At 42.0% G+C, this 23,864-nt stretch overlaps 1 protein-coding gene across 2 annotated transcripts in view; it reads right to left on the minus strand.

Moving 5' to 3' along the window:
- Positions 1–23,864, minus strand: part of ube3c (ubiquitin protein ligase E3C) — a 147,028-nt gene that overhangs the window by 91,912 nt on the left and 31,252 nt on the right. For both annotated transcript variants that reach the window (XM_080212861.1, XM_080212854.1), the window contains exons 10-11: positions 23,612–23,766; positions 21,427–21,614 (exon numbers count right to left, since the gene is read on the minus strand). In XM_080212861.1, the coding sequence (XP_080068987.1) occupies positions 21,427–21,614; positions 23,612–23,766 (343 nt within the window). The remainder of the gene's footprint in view (positions 1–21,426; positions 21,615–23,611; positions 23,767–23,864) is intronic.

The raw sequence follows: 23,864 nt of genomic DNA on the forward strand, positions 1-23,864 counted from the left end.
CCAACAGTTTGCCAATGATACACCATAGTGGGTCAGTTCTCAAACAATGATGAGACAAAGTACAGAAATGAGATAGAGAATCTGGTGAACTGGTACAGCAACAACAATCTCTCCCTCAATGTCAACAAAATGAAGGAGATGGTAATTGACTCCAGGAAGTCAAAAGGAGAACATGCCCCTGTCTACATCAACTGGGACCAAGTAGAAAGGGTCGAGAGCTTCAAGTTTCTAGGTGTCCAGATCACCAACCTGCCCTGGTCCCCCCCATGCCAATACAATAGTTAAGAAAGCCCACCAATGCCTCTACTTTCTCAGACTAAGGAAATTTGGAATGTCAGCTAAGATTCTCACCAACTTCTACAGATGCACCATAGAAAGCAATCTTTCTGGATGTATCACAGCTTGATATAGCTCCTGCTCTGCCCAAGACCACAAGGAACTACAAAAGGTCATGAATGTAGCCCAATCCATTACATGTATCAGCTTCCCAGCCATTGACTCCATCTACGCTTCCCACTGCCTCAGCAAAACAACAGCATTATTAAGGACCCCACGCACCGCGGACATTCTCTTCCACCTTCTCCCGTCAGGAAAAAGATACAAAAGTCTGAGGTAACGTATCAACCGACTTAAGAACAGCTTCTTCCCTGCTGCTGTCAGACTTTTGAATGGACTTACCTTGCATTAAGCTGATCTTTCTCTATACTCTAGCTATGACTGTAACACTACATTCTGCACACACTCATTTCTTTCTCTATGAACGGTAGGCTTTGTCTATATTGCACGCAAGAAACAATACTTCTCACTATATGTTAATACATGTGACAATAATAAATCAAGTAAAAATTTTAAAAATCAGTTGAACTTGAAAAATTTTCCGTCCATCCTGCAGATGACATTCACTACACTGGGAAGCTTGTCCTGGATATGGTGAAGGACGGTGGCGGTGAAAATGGAGAAAGGGTGGAGGCGATGACACATTTCTGCTTGTCTCCAGCCCTGACTGAGAGTCTGTCTTAATTCAGTTGGGGAGGACTGTTGCAGACATCTTGTCGTGGAGTCAGAGAATGTTAAATGAATTTCTATGAGTACCCAGCCTTTGACAGGGTCTTCCATAGCACTTGGATTGATTGAGGCACAATACTTGGTCAGATAGATGAAGTCCATATACAAATGGTTGATGCTGCTCTTAGCATTTCTCAAAGTTGTTGAGCAGTGAAAATCATGTCCACTGTTCCAAGGTTTAGTCAGAAGTCACACTGGCTTTCCAGAAAGATTACTTCAGACACTGGGTGAAGGTGGTTAGAAAGGACTCGGGCAATGATCTTCCTGATGGTGATTCCTTGACAGTTCCCACAGCTTTCTTGAAGATGGTGGCGATGCGGAATCCTTGAGATCAGCAGTAATTTCTTCTCTGCCCCATATTTTCAGGAGCAGCTGATGGTGATGGTGTGTGATCTTATCTTCTCCAAGTTTCAAAATCTTTGCTGGAATCCCGTTCACTCCATTTTTCCTGTTTAACAGCAGTTTCAACTTCGTCCACACTTTGTGGGAGCCTAAGTTAATCTCTGACGGGAAGTTGCAGGATTTCTTCAAGCATGTTCTTGTTTATGATAGTACCATTGCTTAGGAGTTCTTTGAAGTGTTCTCTCCATCGAAGGCTGGATGTTTTCTCAGTCCCTCAGGAGGATTCTGTCCATATTTCGCACGTTTGATGTCAGGGTGTTGGGCCCAGATATTGCCTTGGTGGCACTGAAGCAGCCTGTGGTGACATGCTTGTCTGTGAAGAGTTGTAGATTCTTAGCTTTCTCAGTGCACCATTGGTTCTTATTTCCCTCATTCTACATCTTACCTCCAGTTTTGCTGACTGGAGAGCTCTCCTCTTTGCTTTGCTGGTTACATCATTTTGCCAAGCACAGGCTTGTCAAAGTAGTCTCGGATGAAGAAGATTGTCATCGACTTAAGTTAAGAACGTAAGAAATAGGGGCAGGAGTAGGCCATCTAGCCCTTCGAGCCTGCCCTGCCATTCAATAAGATCATGGCTGATGTGAAGTGGATCAGTTCCACTTTCCCACTTTCTCCCCATAACCCTTAATTCCCTTGTCGATCAGAATTCTACCCGTGACTTGAATATATTCAACGAGGCAGCTTCACCACTTCAATGGGCACAGAATTCCAGAGATTCACCACCCTTTGAGTGAAGTTCCTCCTCAACTCTGTTCTAAACTGTTTCCCCCCCCCCCCTTACTTTGAGGCTGTGCCCTCTACTTCTGCTATCCTCTCTAAGCAGGAAGAATCTCTTTACCTCTATCCTATCTAGCCCCTTCATTATCTTTAAGTCTCTATAAGATCCCCCCTCAGCCTTCAAAAGTCTAACGAGTACAGACCCAGTCTATTCAATCTCTCTTCATAAGCTAACCCCCTCATCTCCAGTGTCAGCCTGGTGAACCTTCTCTGTACACCCTCCAAGGCCAATATATCCTTTCCCAAATGCAGGGACCAAAACTGCACACAGTACTCCAGTTGCAGCCTCACCAGTGCACTGTACAACTGCAGCAAGACCTCCCTGCTTTTATATTCTATCCCCCTCGCTATAAAGGCCAACATTCCATTCGCCTTCTTGATCACCTGCTGCACCTGCAGACTGGGTTTTTGTGATTTGTGCACAAGGACCCCCAGGTCCCTCTGCACTGTAGCATGTTGCAGCTTTTCACCCTTTAAGTAATAATCCCTCCTACTATTATTTCTACCAAAGTGGATAACCTCACATTTGCTAACATTATACTCCATCTGTCCACTCACTCAGCCCATTCAAATCCCTCTGCAGGCTTTCCGCACCTACCACGCAATTCGCTTTTCCGCTCATCTTCGTATCAGCAAATTTTGTTACCCTACACTCAGCCCCCTCCTCCAGATCATCTATGTAAATAGTAAACAGTTGAGGCCCCAGCACCGATCCCTGCGGCACTCCATTAGTCACCGACTGCCAACCAGGAAAGCACCCACTGATGCCAACTCTCTGCTTCCTGTTAAACAACCAATCCTCAATACACGCTAACACTTTACCCCAAACTCCGTGCACCCTAATCTTTTGCAAGGCACCTTATCAAACACCTTCTGGAAATCTAAAAACACATCCACCGGTTCCCCTCTGTCTACTGCACTAGTCACATCCTCACAGAAATCCAATAAATTCGTTAAACACGACTTCCCCTTCATGAATCTGTGCTGCGTCTGCTTGATCAAACCGTTCTTCAGGAAGCGTAAAGGAGAACATGTCTCTGTCTACATCAATGGTGATGAAGTAGAAAGGGTCGAAAGCTTCATGTTTTTAGGTGTCCAGATCACCAACAACCTGCCCTGGTCCCCCCATGCCGATTCTATAGTTAAGAAAGCCCAATGCTGCTTCTTTCTTAGATGAAGGAAATTTGGCACGTCAGCTATGACTCATGACTGTTACAGATGCACCATAGAAAGCATTCTTTCTGGTTGTAATACAGCTTGATACGGCTCCTGCTCTGCTCAAGGCTGCAAGGATCTACAAAAGATTGTGAATGTAACCCAATCCATCACGCAAACCAGCCTCCCATCCATTGACTTTGTCTACATTTCCCGCTGCCTTGGCAAAGCGGCCAGCATAATTAAGGACTCCACGCACCCCGGACATAAGAACATAATAAGAACATAAGAAATAGGAGCAGGAGTAGGCCATCTAGCCCTTCAAGCCTGCCCCGCCATTCAATAAGATCATGGCTGATCTGTCGTGGCTCAGTTCCACATCTCTTGTACCTCGTTCCCAAAGGAAGGAGACGGAAAAGTGAGGTCACATACCAACCTATGCAACAATAGCTTCTTCCCTGCTGCTGTCAGACTTTTGAATGGACTTACCTTGTACTGAGTTGAGCTTTCTTGACACCCTAGCTAAGACTGTTACACTCGGTTTCCTTCGTTTGGTATGTTTCGTCTGCATAGTGCGCAAGAAACAGTACTTTTCACTGTATGTTAATATATGTGACAATAATAAATCAAATCAATTCAAAATGCGATTGGTCTCATCAAACCAGTCTTGGTGTTTTTTTAGTCTTGTAGCCAATGGCTTCTTCACAGCTTGAGATGATGGCTGTCTTCAACTCTTTCCAATTTTTCTCCACTCCATTAGAAGACACTTAATTTTGGAGAAGACATTATTGGAAGTTCGCCAGTATGTTTGGCTCTTGAAGCTGCTCAACTTTGATTTTTTTTTTCTGAGCTGTTTCTTCAGGAGCATGCTGGACAGAGGAGTGGATGAGCAGGTGGTCTGTTCAGCAGTCATCCGCACTAGTCACTGTTTTGGTGACAAAGGCACCCATTTGGTCTCGGGATCGGACGATCACAAAGTCAATCATGCTCAAGTGCTTTGATCATGGCTGTCTCCAGTTAGTCTTGAGCTTATTTTTCTGGTATGTTAATGATAGTGTTCCACACAAGTGGCAAGCAGGAGAATATTGTTGGAATTGTAGTCCAGCACGGTGCCCCTCAGTGCACTTGGGTTCGATTCCTGGCTTGGGTCATTGTCTGTGCAGAGTCTGCATATTCTCCCCAAGACAGCATGGGTTTCCCCTGAGTAGTCTGGTTTCCTACCAGTCTGAAAGATGGCTGAATAGGTACACAGGGACAATTTAGCATGGCCACAGTGTATCACAACAGGCGCTGGAAGGCAACGACTAGGGGACTTTCACAGTAACTTCATTGCAGTACTAATGTAAGCCTGCTTGTGACATTAATAAAATAAACTTTAATTCCCAACTCCTTCCCTTCTGATGGTTCCTTGCCAGACTTCAGAGTCCTTTCGAACTCTGATGTTGAAACCCCCCAAGGAGGATGACCTTATCTTCTTTGGAAATGTTGCAGTGTATGGTCTCCAGGGTGGAGTGGAAGCCTCCTTTGGATCATTATTGGCATCAAAGGTTGGGCATGGGCACTCATGCCCATTGCCTTCTGATTCTTGGCAAGTTGTAGACGGAGAATCATGACACTCTCATGCCAGAGAGCTCCGAGAGTTGGTTGATGAATTCAATTTTGTTGCTGACTGATCCTCAGGTTTTCTGCTCCAGAAGGTGTAACCACCATCATCTTCCCTCAGCTGGCCTTCGCCTGATCTTCAGGTCACTTGCAGGACAGTAACGTCAATGTTGAAATGCCTGGGTTCACTTGCAACAAGAGCAGTTTCTCTGTCCCAGTTAATTGTTTTGCTTATTACCCATGGGCGTTCGTACATTCTAGGTTTGGAGATTGAGTTTAACTTTGATTTTCTGACCGCAAGCAGATGAGTCTGCTGGATGCAATTTTCCTGCCAGATTGAAGACAGGACAGACTGTTTTTGTTAGGGCATCCTTTCCAGACTTTTCCCACGCAGGGCGAGCAGAGTGAATCCTTAAGGCTACGCAATCATGAAGAAAGCTGCAAAAATGTTCCTATTCTAAGAGTGAGATGACCGAATCAAACTTCATTGCCTGTGCCGGTCTGCAGCTAGAGATTTCCAGGTCTTGGGGTCCTGTCCCTGTCACCGCTCACCAATGCCACAGGGCTCGTCTGTGTAGAAGCTTCTTCTACTGTGGCACATTTTGTTAACACGTTTGCTTTCCTCGGATTGCCATCTTACCATGCTGAAGAGGATTCAATGTTCCGTTGATCCCGAGAGCAGTGCCATTGGGAGCCTTAAACTCCTGGCAGGGTCACCCATGATGGTAATGCCAGAGGGGAGGAACAAGACAAAGAACAATCCAAAACATGTCCTCAATGCCAAATCAGGCAGAAGATACTCATACGATATCAATGGCTGTGATGGTGGATGAAGGCTGCACCAGTTGGGAGATCCCCAGTCGTAGAGGTTCCCTTGCCGCTGGAACTCAACCTACTCTCTGTCAAGAGACATGTCTGCTGATGTGCAGCAGCATATTCATATGTAATCAGCATACATAATATACACCAGTCATGCAATTTCAGGGCACTTAAAAGTCAAATTTACAATTTGGAAACATAGAAACTTGAAGCAGGAGGCAGCCATTCGGACCTCCGAACCTGCTCCGCCATTTATTTTGATCATGGCTAATCATCGAATTCAATATCCCATTCCTCCTCCGTGCCCTCCACCTCCCTATTCTTTGATCCCTTAAGCCCCAAGAACTATATCCAATTTATTCTCGAAATCAGACAATATTTTTATACACTTGATCTTAAGTGGTGGTCTCCTTAAGTTAAACTTCAGTTATGTTGTTCATCCCAGTCTGTGCAAAGTACAATATAAAGGAACGAGAGGCACAGATTGACCAGATCACAAACACAATACAAGTTGTGGCACAATGTCATCTTCTAACATACAAAGTGAACTAGGCTTTCTTCACATTACCTGACTTTCACACAGTATGTCTGAGGAAGTCAAGTGCGAGTTGCTGTGAAAGTTTTTTAGGGTATAATTAGTCCTGGATAATAACTAAACTCAAGTAACCGCAAATCTCCACAAACTGGGGCGAATGGGATCAAAGGTTATGGGAAAAAAGCCACATTGGGCTATTTAGTTGGATGCTCAGCCATGATTGTAATGAATGGCGGAGCAAGTTCAAAGGGCAAAATGGCCTCCTCCTGCTCCTATCTTCTATGTTTCTATGAAAAGAAAATCAAGCAGAATGATTTTGACCATCCATTCTGCACTAAACCCTATACCATGTCCTTGATACCACTTGTTCAGCTCCTTATAGTCATGATTAGATTGACAGACAACGTGCGTTTATTGTTTTAAAAAGAATTCTGAATTGCCAAACTAACCAGATTGTTTTACTGTTCAAATACTAAGAGTTGCGGAAACCTCAGTAAGGCGAGCCAAAAGCTGAAGATCAATATATTAACAGTTTAAATCTAACACTAGAATAATAAATATGTGCCAAGAACATCAGAGACCATCAACAGACACCATCTATTTTGATTGTTCTCACCTATCGAGAGACATTCTTTAATCATTTGACCTTTGAATGGATATCACTTTCACACTTTGCTTCAAAAAGAAACTCGAGTACAGCACAGGGCCAGTTCCTGAAAATTAACATGTTCAACATAACTCAACATAATAGACATCATGCAATCCTGAAAGAGGTCAATAAATCTCTCTCCCTTTGGCCTTAAAGATGGAGAGGGAGGTGGCTAAGCAGGAGGGTTTAGGCTGGAAATTTTTAAGCTAAGAAGAACAGTTGCAAACAAAAACTTCCTAAGTACAGAACATTGTGCACCACACAACAATTCTCAAGAAAACACAGAAGAAAACAGTAACTGGTGAAAATACGGTTGGTGTATATTATATACAGCACAATAAATCAAAACGAAATGTATCTGGAGTGAATATTAGAAATGCTGGAAATGCACAGGTCCATCATCAACTATACCAAAAGGTAGGTAATTACACGGTTTCTTTTCCTGACAAAGTTATTCTTTTCAGGTTAAAATTTTTCAACCCAAACATTCCTACCTATCCAACCCTATCTTCGTTCTTATGGAGAAGGGGAGAGAGATTAGGGATAATTATCAATTAATTAGCCTTTTCAAAATGACATGTTGCCTATTATATTGTGTTAAGAAAACAGGGGTACTTACGGGATTTTTGTTGTATGGGCAAACATTAGAAATAAGGTGCCTTTTTAAGCGAGTTTGATTTAAGGTTTCTGCTCCCAGAAGGGTAAAACCTATAGTTACATTCATACTAGAAGAAGGTATCCCTGTGTGGGAATTGCTTCGGTTCCAACTGTGATTCTGCTGTGTTTAAAAGGGGTACAGCGTGAAGAGTAAATAAATTAGCAGTGATTGTTTAGCAACTGGGGGCTTTGTAAGCTACAACAGCTCTTAAGTTTTAGTTTTAGCTGGATATATTGCAGTTGAAGAAAATCATCAAGGAGCGAATATCTCTCAACTCTGCCACGAAAAAGACTGGATATGACAGACAAAAGATAGGCTTCCCAGAGAACAAGTTACTGTCCAGATAACCAGCAAATTGGGATAGCAAGAATATCTTGCGTCATTCCAAAGTTTAAAAAAAAAGACCAAGATATTGTTCAGAAGAATTCAAGGAATTGTAAACAAAATGTTCCAAGTTAAAGCGATAAATTGTAGTAACCAGATTTAAAGTGGAACAGCATATTTCAGAGGTAACTCAAACTTCTGATGCAACTTAAATAGTGTATCTGGGAATCAAGAGTTGTAAAGCAATTCTAAATAGTTTGTACAGTAGTCAGGATAAAGAAATTCTAAAGGGGGGTGATGTAAAACCTGGATCCACTGTTCAAAGTGGAATGGAAGCTTTATTTAAAAGAGCAATTTGAAAATGTGGACTGGATTTTGCCAATGGAAAGTTGTTTGTGAAAGATTTTAAAGCTTGTTTTGGAAGTGGAGTTTAGAAACTCACTTATCTTTATTCATTTGTGAGAAGTGAGCATTTATTGCCCATCCCTAGTTGCCCTTGGAGGGCAGGAGAGTGTCAACTACATTGCTATTGCTCTGGTATTACATATGGGGCACACAAGGTAAGGACAGCAGATTTCCTTCCTTGAAGTGAAGGAAATGGGTCTCTCTGACAATCGGCAATGGTTTCACGGTCATCAGTAAATTATTAATTCCAGATTTTTTTTAATTGAATTCAAATTCCACCATCTGCTGTGGCATGATTATTCGGAATTAAAATTCTAGTGATAATACCAATACGCCATCAGGAGGAATTCGGAGGAGAAATCCGGGTTGGATCAGGCCTTGGTGAGGATGAGGTTAAGTATGGGCGACACGGTAGCACAGTGGTCAACACTACTGCTTGACAGCTCCAGGGTTCTGCGTTCGATTCCCGGCTCAGGTCACTGTCTGTGTGGAGTTTGCACATTCTCCTCCTGTCTGTCTGGGTTTCCTCTGGGTACTCTGGTTTCCTTCCACAGTCCAAAGACGTGCAGGTCAGGTTGACTGGCTATGCTAAGAAATTGCCCCTTAGTGCCTAGGGATGCATAGGTTAGAGGGATTAGTGGGTGTAATATGTAGGGATACGGGGGTAGGGCCCGGGTGGGATTGTGTTTGGTGCAGACTCAATGGGCCAAACGGCCTCTTTCTGCACTGCAGAGTTCTATGATTTGGTTCTATGATTCTATGGTTTATTTCTTCTCGTTAGTTCCTTCACCATCTGCCAAAGACCCAGTCTAACAGCTATATCTTTAGGGCCCAGCCAGATCGATATGTAGTCGTGTTTCCCAGACACTGAAGTCTCCCACTCCATAGAATGTAAACTCAGTTTGTTTTTCAATGGAACATACTTTTGTTGAACATTTTGAATTATTTACTTAAATGTTTATATATCACAATACCTGTTAGTCTATTTACCAAATCCACCATAAGCATGCAATTAGCTTTGTTTAAGTTTAATGTGTTTGTTTGTGATTTGAGGTTGTCATTTTTAAACTTGAAGGGGTTGAAGTCACAGTGCAGCAGAGTTCTCCTATGAATTGAGTCCAGAACAAGTTCCCTGGGAAGCTTGTGTTTCTGTGCAGTTTTCACACTTACAGATTGGCTGCACAAACAAGCTGAACAAGGGACAAGAGGATGAGCAGGTGTGGATAATGTAGCTATGTAGATGTGCTTCATTAGTAACTATAATTAACTATAATAACTACAAAGATTGACAAAGAAGTTGATAAAGGAGGGTAGGAGAAGCTATGAGGCTGGGCTAGCACTTAATATAAAAAAGGATAGCAAGAGTTTTTATAAATATATAAAAAGGAAGAGGCTGGCTAGGGTGAACGTTGGTCCTTTAGAGGATGAGAAAGGGGAGCTAGTGGTAGGGGATGGGGATATGGCTAAGGTCTTGAATAACTTTTTTGTTTCTGTCTTCACAGAGGAGGACGTGAATAATTTGCCGGGTGTTAGCGATGGAAAGGTGGTAGGAATGGAGGGTCTTAATGACATTACTGTTACTAGAGAGGTGGTGCTCGACAGACTGGAGGGGCTGATTGTGGACAAGTCCCCAGGACCGGATGGAATGCATCCGAGGGTTCTGAAAGAAATGGCGGAGGTGATAGTGGATGCCTTGGTGGTTATTTTCCAGACGTCGCTGGATTCCGGGGAAGTGCCGGAAGATTGGAAAACGGCTAATGTTACGCCGTTGTTTAAGAAGGGTGCCAGGCAAAAGGCGGGGAATTATAGGCCGGTTAGTTTAACGTCTGTGGTAGGTAAAATGTTAGAATCCGTCATTAAGGAGGAAATTGCGAGGCATCTTGAAGGGAATTGCTTGATAGGGCGGACGCAACACGGTTTCATTAAAGGGAAGTCGTGTCTGACAAATTTACTGGAGTTCTATGAGGATGTGTCTAGGGCAGTGGATAGAGGAGAGCCGGTGGATGTGGTCTTTCTGGATTTTCAGAAGGCGTTTGACAAGGTACCTCACAAGAGGTTATTGCAGAAGGTCAGGGGACATGGAGTTGGGGGTAGGGTGTTAGCGTGGATAGAGGATTGGTTGTCAAATAGGAGGCAGAGAGTGGGGGTCAATGGGTGCTATTCGGATTGGCGGTTGGTGACTAGTGGGGTGCCCCAGGGGTCGGTGCTGGGGCCTCAGCTATTTACCATTTATATAGATGATCTGGAGGAGGGAACCGAGTGCAGGGTGTCGAAATTTGCTGATGACACCAAGATTGGGGGAAAGGCAAATTGTGCGGAGGGTGTGGAGAGTCTGCAGAAGGATCTAGATAGGCTGGGCGAATGGGCCAGGAAATGGCAAATGGAATTTAATGTTGGCAAGTGTGAGGTGGTCCACTTTGGTAGGAAGAATGGTAGGAAGGACTATTACTTACGTGGCAAAAAACTGCAGCAGGCGACGGTGCAGAGGGACCTCGGCGTCCTTGTGCATGAGTCGCAAAAACCCAGCTTGCAGGTGCAGCAGGTGGTCAGGAAGGCGAATGGGATGCTGGCCTTCATAGCGAGGGGGATTGAATATAAAAGTAGGGAGGTCTTGCTGCAGCTGTATAGGGCATTGGTGAGGCCGCAGCTGGAGTACTGTGTGCAGTTTTGGGCGCCGCACCTGCGCAAGGATATTTTGGCCCTGGAGGGAGTGCAAAGGAGGTTTACTAGGCTGATACCGGAGTTGAGGGGATTGAGCTATGAGGAGAGGCTGAATAAACTAGGCTTGTACTCGTTAGAGTTTAGAAGAATGAGGGGAGATCTCATTGAGACGTATAAGATGATGAATGGGATGGATAGGATAGAGGTGGAGAGACTCTTCCCGCTCAAAAAAGACAGTAGGACTAGGGGGCACAGCCTCAAGATAAAGGGGAGGCGGTTTAGAACGGAGTTGAGGAGGAACTTCTTCACTCAAAGGGTGGTGAATCTCTGGAATTCTCTGCCCGTTGAAGTGGTGGAGGCTGCCTCGCTAAATATTTTTAAGAAGCGGGTTGATGGGTTCTTGATAAGAGAGGGGATTAAGGGTTATGGGGAGAGGGCGGGAAAGTGGAACTGAGCCACAACGGATCAGCCATGATCTTATTGAATGGCGGGGCAGGCTCGAAGGGCTAGATGGCCTACTCCTGCTCCTATTTCTTATGTTATGTTCTTATAATTAGATAAGTATATAGAGACTGTAACTGATTAACTATATTCACCTGACATAAATAACTAATTAGAACTATTAGCTATACTAGGATATCAATGACTTCAGAATAAATGGATACTTCCGATTGGTATACTACAGAGCAGAAGAGTCCCTTCGACCCATCGAGCCTGCACTGATGCACAAAATACTCTGACCTGCCCACCTAATCCCACTTGCTAAATTACTTGCATGATAACCAAAGTATAATTGCTTATGACATGAATCACTAGGGAAGTCTGTATGCCACCTCGTGGAAGACAGTCTTCCCTGCTGTAGCTCGAATAAAGGTTGATTTAAAACTTTGAAAACTTCATCTGGTCTCAATGGGAATGCAGAATGAAATGGACGGATAATTTCCCTCCTGATCAAAACATGGAATTGAATTATACTATAATCATCATGGCTGCCTCAGATGAATATTGGGCACCTCCTGGTAACAGTGCCAAATATGGAAGCAGTCAGTAGTTCCTGTTGCATGGATCCAACAGACTGAGTCAAATGGATGACGGCCACATTATGAGCTTCCTATTGCCATGAGGCTGAGGTTGCTCATGTTTGTGGCACAGGGATATCTGCAAGCAAGACTTCAGGTTGTCTGTGATTGGTGCTGATGCATAGCAAGTCCTCACAGTTGACCAGCATGCCTGGAGACATTCAGCAGGAAGGGCACTGGAAAACCAGAGGACAAAAAAAAACCAGATGGTGGAAAAGAGCCAATGCAATTGAATCAGTCATGTTCGCACTGAATGGTGGAGTAGGCTCAATGGTCCATTCCTGCTCTTATTTCTTATGTTCTTTAAAAAAAGGTCAGTCAACACTGGGCTAATATTATTGATCCAGGTCAGTTGCTGTGGGTACTGCTACCCATAGATCAACCTCTACAACCACAACAGTAAAAGGATGGATAGTAACATTTCCCACCGGATCTTGTACGACAATATTATTAATTAGTCTTAGCCTTACCCTTACTTGTTTCCACAATATAGTTTCCTGGAGTAACATCAGTAAGGAATTCTACCACCTCATCTTCCAGATACCTTTGCCAGTTTGATTTGTTCAGTCTTTATGAAGATTCACAACCCCCACAATTATTATACTACCTTTGCTACAAGCTCCAATAATCTGTTTGATATCCTGTTCAATAATGTAGGTTAGGCCCTCCATTAGGTGGCTGTAAACCACTCCCACCCGTGTTCCAAGTCTTCCTGTACTTAATTTCCACCCATACTGACTCTATTGCCTGATTAATGAGCAAGAATCTTGGCTCGTACAATGTTTGTGGTCAGAGCTATCCTTGCTTCTTTTCCATTCCACCTATCTTTTAGGAATTCTGTTTACCCTGGAGTCTTTATGTCCCAACCTTGGTCACTTTGTAACCTTGGCATCATAGCAGTGATTAAATGTAAACCATTTATCTCTATTTAAGGCACAAATTCTTCTATCTTTGTGAGAGTTTCTGCAATTTCATATAAAAAGTCTTAAATCTTTTCAAGTACTATACCCTTGCACAAACCTCAGGCTCTGATGCACTTTACTGCACAAATTCTCTGTCCCATCCTGACCCACTCAGCTCCTCTCTACCCACACTGATGTACTTTCCCAGACTTGTGTGCAGATACAAACAAAACTTCGTCCCATGAGTTCACTGGGAAAATTTAACTTGAAAAGGATTTAAATATAATTTTCATATTCGTGACAAAATTCTAATTCAACCTTAAGATCTCTTAAAACGCACAAGTTAGAACGCGCTTAAAATTTATGTTTACGTGGGGAGATGGTGGTGTAGTGGTTATGTCATTGGAATAGTAATCCAGAGGCCCAAGCTAATGATCAGCAGACACAGGTTCAAATCCCACCATGGCAGCTAGTGGAATTTAAATAGGGAGCACAGTGACACATTGGTCAGCACTACTACCTTACAGCACCAGGGGCCCAGGTTCAATTCCGGCCTCGGGTGACTGTGTGGAGTCTGCACACATTCTCCCCATGTCTACATGGGTTTTCTCCTACACTCCAAAAATGTGCAGGTTAGGTTAATTGGCCATGATAAATTGCAGTGTCAGGGGGATTAGGAAGGCAAATATGTAGGGTTTTGAGGATGGGATTTTTGTCATTGCAGGATCGATGGGCCAAACGGCCTCCTTCTACACTGTAGATTCTATGATAACAATAAAGACACATTCCAAAGCACTTCACAGGAGCATTATCAGACAAAGTATGACATCAAACTGCAAGGAGTTAATAGGTCAGACCAAAAGCTTGGTTAAAGAAACTGCCTTTGAAGAGGAAAGTGAGGTAGAGAGGCAGAGAAATGTAAAGAGGGAATTCTAGAGCTTGCGGTTGAGGCAATACAAGGCCAGGATTGAGCAGGTATCATCAAGAATGCAGAGGCGGCCAACATCTGTATTTAATGTAGCCACTCACTGAAGCTCCATAATCCTCTGGGGTAGAGAGCTTCAAAGATTCACTCCTCAAGTGAAAACATTCCTCCTCATCTGTTATTTTGAGACTGTGTTCCCTGGTTCAAGAACCACCCCCCACTCCATCATCCCACCCAGGGGAAAACACCCTTTCAGTTGAGCATTTAAGAATTTTGTATGTTTCAAGGAGATCACCTCTCATTCTTCTCAACTCTAGCGGACTGTAACGTTAGAATCCATAGGATAAATTAGAACTACATAAATTTATCCATTCCTCTGTAATGTTGACTGGAAAAACGTACACAGCAAATCCTGTCCTTTTTCTAAATCACGCAGATGACGACAATTTGTTCTGGGACGAGAAACATCTGCATCAGTAAAGTGGCCACATCAATTCTAATAAAGCTGAAAGATAGACTTAGTGAAAACTATTTTCATTTGTATAAAGTCTAACACATCTTGATATATAAATAGAGAAGGAAAAACGTCTATATCCAAAAAAATGTGATGAAGCACTGCCAATTAACAAAAACCAATAAATAAACTTTTTAACGAATGATTTTAGGACATTCTGCTGTGCTGAATCTCAGTAAAATTGCTGATTTAGAGCTAAGCATTCCACACAGGAAATGGCAGCTGTGCTCACACAATTACAGCCATGGCATTGCTTTCTTCACTTCAGTAAACACCTTTACAAATAGTTCACTAGTAAACGCAACCAGTGTGATGATGCATTTAAAATCAGTAGTTATTACCCAGGGAGGCAGGTTATTTGCAACAATAAATGCAGGCATCTCAATTCAGCAGCAGCTATGTTCCTGAAACCTCACATCCTGCCCTGATGTAATTAGTCCACAAAAAGCTAATTATCTTAATCGAGCATTGACAGTTTCACTGACATCTTACTTCCTCTGGCAGCTATAAACACTCCTAAACTAAGACAGAGCTAATAGGCTTTCAGTGCATTATTTACATTGCTGTTTTGCAATGAATGGCATGAAGTACAACACAAGATCGGCATAAGTAGCTACATCTTTGTTATTGCAAACATTTGTGCGTTAGAATATTTTAAGATTGCTCGTTGCAAAAGAAAATCAGTAATTATTTAACCACTGAAACGTTGTTGCAGAAAGTTTTAATTCACATTGCTTTTTAGGGAACAATGAACTCTAAAGACTACAATGGCATGTCAATAAGATGTCTTTTTTTGGTTAATGAAGATTGCTAATTAGTGAAGTTTCAAAGTATGCGCAAGTTTCTCCAGAATGGTATTTTAAATTCCTCGATGGCTTCAACTGGATCCTAACAGTGACTATAGCCAGATCAATACGCCTTACAACACTTTCCACTCCTCTGACAAAAGCATGCAGCTCATTCTTGCTTTTTCCTCCAGCATCAATAGATGTACTTTCAGCCACAATGTCCCTGCCTTCTCAGATTCTCTTCTCTGCCTCAACGCCTCCATACCCACTTTCAAAAACATCTTAAAACATTCCTTCCTGTCCACAAAAGTCAAATCCAATCCGGCCAATTACCACCCCAATCAGAATTATCAGCAAATTATAAAAGCGATGGAAAGTGTCACTGACAGCACTAAAAAGTAGCACTTACACTCAAATCATACTCACCGATGTCAAGTTCTGCCAGGACCACTCAGACATCGGTTAAAAAGAGCTGAATTCCAGAGATGAGGTTACACTTACTGCCCTTGACACCAAGGCAACATTTGACCGTGACATCGAGAAGCCTTAGAGAAATTGAAGTTAGTGGGAATCAGGGAGAAAGCTCTCTCCACTGGCCATGGTTTGGGTTATTTAATGCCAATTATCTCAACTCCAGGACAGGGTGGTAGGATTTCTATAGAGCAGTGTCTCCCCTGTCCCTTCAGTGGAATTTTCCAGTCCTGCCATTGCCAACGGCATTTTGCACAGCTCGTCTACCCTGCTCGAGAGAATCCAAGGGACTGAAAGATCCAAATCAACAGGATGGGCTAGAAAATCCCACCCCATGGGTTTGCCATCCTCAGCTGTCATGAATTCTCTTTTCTCCATCAGGAGGTCAGAAATGGGGATTTTTGCCGATGATTATCAATGCCTTCAGTTTAACTAGCAACTCCTCAGATAATGAAGCAGTTCATATCCAGTGGACAATCAGACTTAAGTGGTAAGGAACATTGGCACCCCCCAAGTGCCAGATAATGATCTCCAAGAGAGAACCTAACCACCTCCCCATAACATCCAATTACATTAACACTGCTGAACCTCACACTATCAACATGCTGGTGATTATTTTTATCCAGAAGTTTAAATGGACTAGCCTAATAAATATTGCGGCTACAAGAGCAGGTTTAAGGGTGGGAATTTTGAGGCAACTAACTCACTTCCCGACTTCCCAAAACCTGCCCAGCATCTTTCAGGCAGAAGTTAGGAGTGTAGTGGAAAGCTCTCCACTTGCCTGTATGAGTGCAGTGACAATTACAATCAGGAAGCTCAGTATCATCTCAGACAAAACCACCTCCTCGACTGACACCTCAAACATCCAGTGCACAGCAACAGAGTGTGTACAATCCACAAGATGATGAGTGGGGGTTGGGAGAGAGCAAGGCCTGAATAGGCTGTTTCTCTTTGAGCAGTGAAATGGAGTATCTTACAACCATTTGTAATAAACAAACACATCCACCATTTCACATCTCATTTGAAAGACAGCACATTCAATAAAGCAGTTTTTTTCAGTACTGTACTTTCAACCAAATTATATTCTCAAATCCTGGAGAAAAGAGTTCAAGCCAATAGCCATGAATGTTGCTGAGCTGATGACAGTAGTGAAGTAGCTAGTCAAACTAGATATTAATAAGTACAGCATGCATATAATCAACTTTGGCACAATGTTTCATTCTAATGCTAACTGAAGATTGAACTTGTGAGTTGAGAAATTTTATGTCACCAAAACTACACAAAATGTAGCAATGCAAAATACCAGTAAATTGCTTACGACAACAATTCTGCAACTGCCTCAATGGGAAACAAAAAGAAACCATATCTCCCAAGCCAACATTGACAAGAAACATCTGCAAATGAATTTTTTAAACTAGGTTCTATTTGCTCCAGGACACCTAACCCTTAACTACAATCTGTTCCACAGATCTTAGATACAGGAAATGAGTAGTTGAATTTTTGAACGTCTGCAATATGGAAATAGTAAATTCAAAGCCACTAATTTAGAAATATTGAATATAATCATGCTTAATAAAATTATGTAAGTTGATTACTTATTTATGGTGAACTTACGTCCCTGAGTGTAAGATCTACAGAATGAAAATGGGCCAACCTACCGAGCTCGACTAGATGGTGTACTTTACACTTAACCCTATTTAAGATCCTGAAGGAAACTCCTGGGCAAGGACACCCTTCCCCTATGCCCAAGAGAATCAAAAGTAATCAAGCGCACTCCAGAATCAGGCATCACTATTCAGCTCTGACACATTATCCTCATCAACATGAATTCCTATCCCAACATTTCATTAAAGGAATCAATATCTCAAGTTTTGCCTTTGTCCTACATATAAAGTCATTGAGGTTTATAGCATGGAAACAGCCCCTGCGGCCCAACTTGTCCATGCCATCCAGTTTTTACCCTTAAGCTAGACCCAAGCCCACGTTTGGCCCATATCCCTCTATACCCATCTTACCCATGCAACTCTAAATGCTTTTTAAAAGACAAAAATTATACCCACCTCTACTACCACCTCTGGCAGCTCATCTCAGACATTCACCACCCTGTGTGTGAAAAAATTGCCCCTCTGGACACTTTTGTATCTGTCTCCACTCACCTTAAACCTATGCTCTCTAGCTTTGCACTCCTCTACCTTTGGGAAAAGATGTTGACTAACCACCTAATCTATGCTCATCATTATTTTATAGATTTCTAAGATCACCTCTAAGCCTCCTACACTTGAGGGGAAAAAGTCCCAGTCTATCCAGCCTCTCCTTATAACTCAAACCATTAAGTCCCGGTAGCATCCTAGTAAACCTTTTCCATGCTCTTTCTAGTTTAATAATATCCTTTCTACAATGGGGTGACCAGAACTGTGCACAGTTTTCCAAGTGTGGCCTTATCAATGCCTTGTACAACTTCAACAAGACGTCCCAACTCCTGTATTCAATGTTCTGACAAATGAAACCAAGTGTGCCAAATGGCTTCTTCACTATTCTATCTGAGACTCCACTTTCAGGGAACTACGAACCTGCACCCCTATGGCAGATAGAGCGCAGAGCAATTCTTTGAGAAGCCCAAGAATTTTAATGACCAGAATTCACAGACATGGATGTGACAAGCTGTCTCCAAATTTTGCGCCTCAAATAGGCAGCTTGCCATTTTTGGGAGGGTAGCTGACAATTGAAATATGGGTCTGCAATAGAACATTTAAAGGGAAAGGTGGCAAGGAGAATTAGAACAATGAACTTTGAAGAAAACAGAGAGCAACTAAAGATGATCATCAATTGGATAAAACTGCCAGGTCGGCTTCCAGCAACCTCTTAACTGACACTGCTCTGAGCCAGCTCATCATTGGAGCTCATTAAAAAGTGGGCAGTTTTACCCAAGTGGGTTGGGTCTTAATGACAACCAAAATGGTATTGGGATCCTATGTAACAGAGCAATGATCCTGTTTATTTCTGACAGGAATGCTCACTGTTTAAACTGAGCCTAGTTTGAAAACACTCGTTAGAGTGGAAGTGAGCAATGAATTCATTGTAAGCCACCCGTTTCCCCTCACAACTGTTCCTAGCTCCTAGAAAATTTTCCACTGCTGTGCTGGGGATTTCTAATAAACCATCAAGGATTGCCACCAGCAGCATGTGGCAGAGTGAGATTCCATAGAGAAGCGGCAACAGTTAATATCAGGAGATGGCAGCAATGATCGAGACAAAGAGCTTCAAAGCTGATCAAACAGAAAAGTGAGAAGTTTTTCTCTACACGTGAAATGCTCTACAACATCTTTTACTAACATTGTCATAGTTTCAAAACAATGTATATTGATATAGTGCCTACAAAGTGATAAAATGACCCAAGGTGCTACACAGAAGCATTATAAATTATGAAGCATTATGAACACAAGAACAGGTGTTAGGGCAGATGACCAAAATTTTGCTTAAAGTTTTAAGCGGTGTCCCAAAGGAATGATGCCAAGAGATGGAGGGAGGTTATTCCAGAGCTTAGGGCCAAGGTAATGGAAGGCATAGTCACCAATGGTGAAGAGATTAAAATCAGTGATACTCAGGAGACCAGAGTTAGAGAAGATATCTCAGGATTGTTGGGCTGGAAGAGAATATACAGATAGGGCAGAGTGAGGTCATGGAGGGATTTGAAAACAAGAATGAGGATTTTAAAATCAAGGTGTAGCCTGACCAGAAGCCAGTGTAGGACAGCAAGCACAGTGGCAATTCTGACCTTATTCACATCACCAAACCTGCCTATTTCCACTCTTCCAAAAACAGTGGTGATTGGTGAACAGCACTTGGTGCAAGTTAAGACAATAGCAAAAGCTTTGGATGATCTCATACTAATGGGCAGCATAATGTAGGAGACCAGCCAGGGTGTACTACAGTAGCCAAGTCTGAAGGTGACAAAGCAATAACTAAAGGTTTCAGCAACAGATAAAAAAGTAAAGTAAAAAGTAAAGTTTATTTATTAGTGACAAGTAAGGCTTACATTAACACTGCAATGAAGTTACTGTGAAATTCCCCTGATAACATGAGATGGGCAAAATTGGGCAGTGCTATCGGAGTAGAAATAGGCAGGTTTGGTGATGGTGCGAATAAGGTCAGAAGCTTACCCAAGGGTCAAATGTGACACCAAGGTTGAGAATTGGATGAGTATTTCTAAAGATAGCTTTAGTAAGATAAAGCAATGGGCAGGGGAATGGGATTACAGTCAATAGTTTCAGAAGATTTTTACTTTTCAAGTGAAGGTAAGTTCAATTCTGCTTCAATTCAGGACCAATTTCATGCATCTAGACTTTAAGAAGTACTTGGTGCAAATTGTATCGACATGGGATGCAGGTTTGATTCTCAATACAAACAATGTCAGGATCAACACCAAGAAGCTGCAGAAATAAGCGGTTTATACTATAATGGAAGGTCATCCTAGGAAATCAGGAAAGAAAAAGCAGAGTTGGTTTATTCTTAAAACACCTTAAAGCTGCCTTTTGAAATTGACAGGAGAATAATTCTTAACCCCAGCTTCTTCCACAGTAATAATAATGACATTGAGATTTCAGAATTGGAGATGATGCTGATATAATAATTTGCCATTCAATATGATACATGCACAGAGAAGATCTTTCTCATATCTGGTTGGTTGATACTGTAACTCAAGACAAGGTCTGGCACTGAATTGCACACGCTCATACCCAGAGCGCTAGTGTGTTGGTGTTTTCCCCACCTCCACTGCACACATTGTGAGCCCATCAAATCTTCCTGCTGTGTAGAAGGAATAACATTGGTACAACTATGGCCAGAGGAGGCATTCTTACGACAGCCTACTAAAGGTCAGCATGGTGGCACAGTGGTTAGCACTGCTGCTTCACAGCACCAGGGACCCAAGTTTGATTCTCAGCTTGGGTCACTGTCTACAAATTCTGCCCATGTCTGCACGTGTTTCCTCCAGATGCTCGTTTCCTCCCAAGTCCGAAAGATGAGCTGGTTAGGTGCACTGGCCATGCTAAATTCTCCCTCAGTGTACCCGAACAGAGATAGATATCGGACTATGGCGAGTCAGGGATTTTCACAGTAACTTTACTGCAGTGTTAACATAAGCTACTTGTGATACTAATAAATAAACTTTAACTTTAATCAACCTGCAATATCCAACAAAGATGCCTATGGCAAGCAGAAAGAGCAGGTGAGACTTCTGGTCAGCCATGCTTGACGCATGATGAGTACTCCTCAAGCTTCAGGCTAACGACTTGTTCTGGGAAAACAAGCTATGGGAAAATAAAGGTGAGTATGTGCTTTGTCTGCCTCCAAATCTAAACATTCGCACTAATTCGTACTATTAAAATGTCAAATATTAAATATTAAATCAAAGTGGAAATCGTGAATCAATGCGTGTTTACAATGTCTCAACCATTTTAGACTGTCAAGCTTTGTGAAGGGTTTGCCAGTTTAATGAAATACATTAATGTCTACATGACTTGTAAAGCCTTCAGGGACCGTCTTTCACCCTTCAGGATTACTGCACGGGAACATTTGAGCTTTTTTGAAGATTATTCCAACTATTACTGAAAATTTGTCCCTTATCATCAGGAAATGTGTATATAAGAGTTTCCAGTATCAACAAGTTTAAACCTCCCACGGTGACCCACTTTACCTTATTTTCGGAACCATCATTCTGTGTTGCACCATCAGTGTATGGCAGATGGATGCCATCATTGTGAAAACATCTTCACTCACAGATTCCTTCCAAACCAGGTTTAGCAAGGCATTTGTCTGTTGTTTAGTGTCCAGTTTCTTCAAACATTCTGCAGTAATTAAACCTACAGAAATTCTACCATCGCCCTTGGAACAGAATCAAATATTAAAAAATAAAATTCTGGCACAGATCAACATTCTATAAATTCTAAATTAAACACATTGTACATGCTATACAATCTCAATAAATTATTAAAATTTAAGGAAAGTCAGGATATAGTGCATTTTATTTTAAAACATACTTTTGTTTGTTGTGAAAGTGTTAGCAAAGTGACTGACAGTGAGAAAAGGGTTGGCAGTAAAAATTGTTGCAAAGTAACCAAGCTGGAAAAATTGCATACATTTAAAGGCCAAGGATTTGAAGAATGGTAACTGCTGAATTTTTTTTTAACTAAAAGTTAAACTTGAAAACACACGGACATTACATATTTTAAATTAAACTAACAGGAAGAAAGGGAACTGCCCAACATTGAAAACAATTGCTAATTAAAACTGAAGAATTTTCTCAAATAGAAAATTTTAAATGCCATGTGTATGAATTCTGATTATTTTTTAGTAAGTTCAAGCCAGAGAAGTAGCGCCTATTTGACAATTGTGACAGTACTGAACATTGCATGAATTCAATTATGTTAAACTGGACCAGAATGCTGCAGCATAGAAACAGACCTTTAAGCCCATCATGCTGACACAAACCGATCTCATCTTGTGCCACATTTGGTCAAATTATACTTTACACGATTTCCACTTTGATCTAATATTTGACATTTTACTAGTTTTTTTTACTTGCTTATGGAGTGTGGACATTGCTGGCAAGGCCAGCATTTGTTGCCAATCCCTAATTACCTTTGAACTGAGTAACTTGATAGGCCATTTCAGAAGGCATTTATGAAGCAACCAATGGGCTGAAGTCACATATAGGCCAGGCCATGCAAGGATGGCGGATTTTTCCTTCACTGAAAGGATATTCGTGACCCAGGTGGGCTTTCATAATAATTCATGATAGTGTTGTAGCATCATTATTGACATTAGTGGCACAGTGGTTAGCACTGCTGCCTCAGCACCAGGGAAGCAGATTCAGTTCTGACCTTGGATGACTGTGCGTCAACTTTGCATACTGTGTGTGCGCGCGAGTTTCCTCCAGGTGCTCCAATTTTCTCCAACAGCCAAAAGATTTGTAGGTTAGATGGATTGGCATTAACAAATTGTCCCTTAGTGTCCCAAGGTGAATAGGTCAGCAGGAATTAGCTAAGTAAATACAAGACCATAAGACATGGGAGCAGAATTAAGCCATTCAACCCATTGAATCTGCTCTGCCATTCAATCATGGCTGATATTTTTCTCATCCCCATTCTCCTGCCTTTTCCCCATAATCCTTGATCCCCTTATTAATTAAGAACCTATCCATATGTTGGCTAACGGGCATGAGGCCTAGTGAGATGCTCTGTCAGAGAAGCGGTGCAGACTCAAAAGGCCAAATGGCCTCCTCCTGCACTGTAGGGATTTTATGATTAATCTTTAATCCCAGATCTTTTATTGGTCAACTGAATTTATTCATCAATTGAATTCAAACTCCACCAAATGCCATGGTGGGACTGGAACTCATGTCCCAGGGCACAATCTGCTGATAACCAGTCACATTACTATGCCACTGTCTTCCCCATGACAATAACCTTCAATAATCCTCTATTTCAAACATCTAAATTCTTCTTGAAGTGATTTACTGACTATTTCAAACCTAATTATTTAGTGTTTAGACACAGTATAACCCAGTTATGCAAATAGCTCTGCTATGTATCAGCACATTTATCTGGCAGTAGGAAGGACCCAGTTTCAATCCCTTATTTTCTGCTGAAATAGCAGAACTCATGTGGGGCAGTAATTAGGTTGATGCAACAGACTTTGTCCCAACTGGCTTGAGTAGGTGAAATGCTTGATCATTATGCAGCAACTCCTGTCGGAAAGCAAAATCATGTAAATGTTGGGTTAGCACAGAATCAGGCTAAGGTACTATTTCCACTGCAATTGATTAGCCTACCAATTCACACATATGCCAATGTATCATAACAATTGTTTTTTTCTCTTACCTTACTGGTAAACATTTTTTGCTCCTCCTCCTCTTCATTTTCTGAGTCGCTACCAATTTCTCTACCATTTGAACCAGTTAATGAAACTGGTAACTGTGGCAAAAGGATCTGCAACATCCTCAGGTATACAAGCATGCCTTCCTCAGTCAGAATCCCTAATTTTGAGGAGATGAAAAAACAGCAAGAAAGGTTACTGCCGTCAACTTATACAAACACACACACACACACACACACACACACACACACACACACA

Source organism: Carcharhinus amblyrhynchos, chromosome 2, assembly GCF_965287045.1.
Source record: "Carcharhinus amblyrhynchos chromosome 2, sCarAmb.v2.hapA, whole genome shotgun sequence".
Classification (NCBI taxonomy): Eukaryota; Metazoa; Chordata; class Chondrichthyes; order Carcharhiniformes; family Carcharhinidae; genus Carcharhinus; species Carcharhinus amblyrhynchos.